A 5,097-nucleotide genomic window follows, 5' to 3' on the forward strand; every position below is an offset into this window, starting at 1 on the left:
TGAGAAAATTTAAATGAAAAATTGAAATCAATGTTATTTCATGGATATCCAACTCAAAAGTAGGTCCGGCTAATTACTGCATATTCTATTTTCTGGGCTTCGTATATCTCTAAGCGAACTCAATACATCAAAAATCGAGAATTCAATACAATTTTTAAAATTATTGATGTGGCAGGAAACCCCACTAAATTCCTGCATTTCTACAGTAAAATTGGCAATTTTAATACTAATTTCTATGGGGATCATCCTTTGCCTGTCCCTCAAAGTGATGCTATTGTAAAGCATAGCACCAAATGGATATTGGTGCCAAGGGACCTTCGCCAAGACAAGTCAAGCTCGCTGAGGAGAGAAGGGAAAAACCTGTTTGTGGAGTTGTCTTGGGGCGACGCTAGTTTTTTCTTGTCTCTTCTGGTTCCGGCTGCGAATGAGCGAGGTCTGCTTCACCTCTGCTCTTAAAAATCATGCTTAAGGGTTAAATGGTAAGAAAACAAAAAATAATACCATGAATTAATTCCAGTCCCACGTGTCAGGTCATCCGTTCTGGGATGAAGAATATTGGTCTGGAGGATGCGAATGGATCTACAAGCCTGAGAAACGAGATGGTTATCTGAATCACTGTGCTCCCGGACCTGAGGAGACAACAATGGTCCTCCCTGGCTTATGGACATGAAATCTGGACTCCTACTCGAATAAACTTGGCACCTCCACCATGGTCTTCCAAGAGCCCACACAGTTCATCTGGACTTCACCAAGATCGATCTTACCACTGGTATAATGACAGATTTCCAGGAAGAATATTTTGATGTAACAACCTCTCCCGCCTGCAAAAATCGAACTTTAATTCCTATATAGATCAAACACCTGTTCATCCGGCCGGTCGGGTACGTACGTAACTTAAATATGCATAGCTCTCAAGATTAATTTATACAATTCCCATAATTTAATATTGTGTAAACCATTGCCATGTCACATATATGCCAGAATATAATGTGTTAGAACTAACTTTCATTCTCTCGACTCTCCTTAAATGTGTCTGTGTGTCAATGAATTAGTGAGTTTTTAATTTATACGATCACGCCCTCAACCAGGGTTTGAGCAACGGTCGCATTTTTTGTAAAATGCGAAAGAAAATTGTAGAATGCGAAAAAAGTAGTAGCCACTTTCGCAAAAATGCGTACAGGAGGTAGGCAACGAGTAGACATCCAACCATCAATCATTAAATTAGGGGTCATTCAAGTATTACGTCAGCATCGGGGGTTTCGGATTTGCTGACTTTTGATGACAGGTGTGGGGGGGGGGGGGGGATTTGAAGGTTGCTTACGTCATCAACCACCCTTTTTGAAGCTATGAAATATTCTAAGCTGCTAACTATATAAATTTTGCTGACAAGGGGGAGGGGTCAAAAATGGCTAAAAATCTGCTGACATAATACTTGAATGGCCCCTTAACATCGTAGCATTTTGCTAAAGCTTTTCCTTCCATTTTCGCTTTTTGGCGAAAGGAATTTTTTATCCAGCTTTAACCCTGCCCTCAACCCCTACAAGGGAGAACTAACCTCCCCTCCGCACAACAAAAATTGTGCCGTGATCAGGATAAGTTAATAAAGTCGATGATGATTCTGACGACTATTGAAAAAGTGGCAAACCATTGTAAAGGCATAAACTATTATAAATATACTGGCAGCATTAAAGAAGTGACAAACCATTATAAAGGCATATACACGACTGAAACGCATTGCTAGGGAACCACTGTAACCAAAGTGATTGTTGAGGCCCAAAAACCATTGTTGCCTGACAGCTTTTCACCCATTTCGGGCACTTGCCCAGGTCTGACAAACTTTTAAAGTAGCCTATCTATTAAGTCGGGTCTCATTTAATATGTATGCTAAATTTGGCGACGATCGATCTAAAATTGTAGATTTGTATAGAGAACATACACAGACAGAAAATCAATTTTATATATACAGATTAGAAGTCTGGGCGCCAAATCCTGGGGAGAAGAAATCAAATTGTGAGGAGAACAAATGTTATCAAAAAGTTAGCTTCTATTGTGATGCAACTCCAGTTTCTTGGGGGAAAATTTGTTTTTGGAGCAAGATGCAGAATTGAAGAATTTTGGCGTTTTTGTAGCAAAATGTGACAAACAGCCGGAAATTGTAGCAAAATGTAACAGACATCTGAAACTGTAATAGCTTGTAGCAGATTTTCCACCCCTGCATATCTCAACTCAGGTTCTGTACTTTCGTGGAAGATAGTTTTTTCCCTCACCTTCCTTCATCAACTCATAAACAAAACAAATCATTTTATGTGGCCACAGACAGTTCGTAAAAATATCCATACTGAAACAAAATAGATTTGTTAAAAGGAGATAGCAGAATCTCATCGAGATTCAATTTGCTTTAGCCAAACCATGACCCATGTCTAATCGACCTGTCTCCACACTTACTCCTCCTATGGAACCAAACGAAACCATCGGAAAGGGACTTTTTACACCCTGCCTCGTCATCACTACATTTTACACAAAGCATTTGTGACTAAAGGAACCCAGTATGCCTAAAAACCTATAAATAACAGGGGCTTATTTCACTACAGGTAAGCCTGATAAAAGACAAAGTTCCGAACTCCCTCATGACCCCAGGTTGGCCTACTGTTTGGAAAATTCAAATCCAGGTCGTTCAAAATTACGTCGATACTTTTTTGAGCCACACTGAAAAAAAAGACATGACAAAATAGGGCAGAAGTTACAAAAAGAAAGAAATGAATCTGGAATAATCCTATTGACGAGACAACACATTGGAAAACGAAATGACGCTATTACACAAAGGAAGAAGATGGCATTAGCCATTTGAATTGCCCCGTTACTATCACCACCTCCAATGAATGATTCTCAAAATGAGAGAGCAGTTATGGCAATCCAGCGCCATTATGCCAGCCTAGATTATACTGTATCCCTTCCGCAAATACAAATCTGAAGATTTACTTTTATCATTTACAGAGCTGATAGTGGAACAGCAATAGAAATGTAAAGCAGTATTTTTCAACAAGCACTTACCCGATAACCCCTTGCTGTCATCTTCGTTCTAAATCGCATCCCACATTCTGAGAACCACTGGAAAAGAGCTGGAAATATTAGAACCATAGAAACAAACAATACTAAGATACATCGGCACAAAACTTTCAACACAGGCGGCCATAAACTGTACAGTACGAATATATTATCGGAACTCTACAGGACACTTTGGTACACCTTGAGAAACACTACATCTATCCAATCACAACATTAAAATAAATGAAAATTTATAATGATATATCGCGCTTCAATGTGGATTCAACTCAAAAGAATCTGTATTTTCAGTTTCCTGAGAAGTATGTGTTGCGACTGTCTTATGATGTTTATCACAATGATAAGCGAGATGATGCTTCTGAATAAAGGTCTTGTCACACTGCGTACACTTGTACGGCTTCACACCTGTGTGCAACCGTTGGTGTATACTCAGGTGCCCGTGCTGAGTAAAACCCTTGTTACAAATGGGACAAGAATATGGCCTCTCACCCGTATGTGTCTTGTGGTGAGTCCTCAGGTGGCTTTCGAGCCTGAATGTCTTCGGACAAAACCCGCAAGTAAACCTCTTCTCTCCAGTATGGCAAGTTATGTGGTAATCAAGACAGCTCTTCTTGCGGAAAGTCTTTCCACATGTGGTGCAAGCATGCGGTCGGATATCCAGGTGGCCCTTGACATGCTGGTTGAGCGTCGACGTGTCCTTGAATGCCTTCCCACACTGCTCGCAAGGGTACGGCCGCTCATGCGAATGGATCCTCATATGCATCTTGAGGTTCGACTTACGCACAAATGCAGTGAAACATATCTCACAGGCATGCTTCTTCTCTGCCGCCGGGGCTGCTTTCCTGTCAACCTCGTGCTGCTCTGTGAAATGCTTCCTCAACCCTTCCCGGTACTTGAACAGGCGCTGGCAGATGCTGCACTCGTACTCCTTCGCGCTCGAGTGTGTCTTTTGGTGGTCCCGCAGCGACGAGCGGTGCGAGAACTCCTTGTTGCAGACCTTGCAGCAGAATGGCTTCTCGCCGGTGTGCATCACCAGGTGACCCTGCAGGTGCGCTTTCTGTCTATAGGCCTTGTTGCAAACTCCACAGACAAAGGGTTTCTCTTCCCTGTGGATCATGTGGTGCTTGTCAAGGTTTCCTTTCTCGGCAAAGCCCTTGCCACATATATCGCACACATGGGGCTTCTCGTCGCTGTGGACATTCGCAACATGTCGTCTTAGGACCACAGATGTCATGAAGGCCTTGCCACATGTGTTGCACACGTGCGGTAGCTCGCCAGTGTGCTTTCGGTAATGTTCTTTGAGTTTGAACATTGAAGTGTAGCATTTGTCACACTTGTCACATTCGAAGTATTCATTTTTAGCACGTGGTTTCTCAGTTTTCACATCAAGAAGCTTGTCGATGACATGATGGACGTCATCTTCGTCGACAATGAATTCGGACTTGAACATGAATGCTTTATCTTCTTGCTCCTCCTCCCCCTCGGGTTCAACATTGGTTTCTTCCGCCATGTCCCAAAATGCGACGCCGTCGGTATTGGATACCTACCAGACCAGAATCAAGGATACCTAAACAGGACTGATGCGATGCTTCGAGAACTCATTGGTGGTGAACACTTGGACCACACGTGGTTAGAACTCCCACCATGACCAATCAAAACACCGCAAAAAAAATCCCAACTCAGGTCATGCTGGCACCCCAACAGCACTCGCGCACCACCATGACGAAAACAACATATTTCTACTAACCAAAGCCGCTTGAACTCTTAATGCAGATTTGCTACTAACGGTAGCCATTAGCGAAAGACCACGCCGTTGCTGCGCTTACCATGCGTTGTGGAATGATCGTAAGCTCAGTGGTAAATTTACGATTATAAACATGAAATTCGTCCAGTACGATATTGACTTCCGCTGACCATATTCACTCAAAACGAAATGGGCTTTGAAATACGGAAAAACGCAAATTATTGCCAAAAAAGAGTAAAGTTGCCAATTCGTGCTAAAATTGCAGAAAAGTCCCCAATCACGGACAAAAG

The 5,097-nt window shown here is 42.3% G+C and overlaps 1 protein-coding gene across 1 annotated transcript; it reads right to left on the reverse strand.

The window, feature by feature from the left end:
• Nucleotides 1–1,348: 1,348 nt before the first annotated feature.
• LOC149067959 (uncharacterized) lies at nt 1,349–4,867 on the reverse strand. The gene has a single exon (XM_089252159.1). The coding sequence runs from the start codon at nt 4,571–4,573 to the stop codon at nt 3,317–3,319; it is 1,257 nt and encodes a 418-aa protein (XP_089108285.1). The 5' UTR covers nt 4,574–4,867; the 3' UTR covers nt 1,349–3,316.
• Nucleotides 4,868–5,097: the final 230 nt, after the last annotated feature.

The sequence above is a fragment of the Pholcus phalangioides genome, unplaced genomic scaffold (assembly GCF_987345545.1).
Source record: "Pholcus phalangioides strain wild (caught in Gottingen) unplaced genomic scaffold, Ppha-v1.0 ptg000028l_1, whole genome shotgun sequence".
In the NCBI taxonomy this organism is placed as follows: Eukaryota; Metazoa; Arthropoda; class Arachnida; order Araneae; family Pholcidae; genus Pholcus; species Pholcus phalangioides.

Excerpts from the sequence above, each read along its gene's own strand:
- LOC149067959 (XM_089252159.1), bottom strand. The coding sequence starts at position 4,573 with ATGGCGGAAGAAACCAATGTTGAACCCGAGGGGGAGGAGGAGCAAGAA.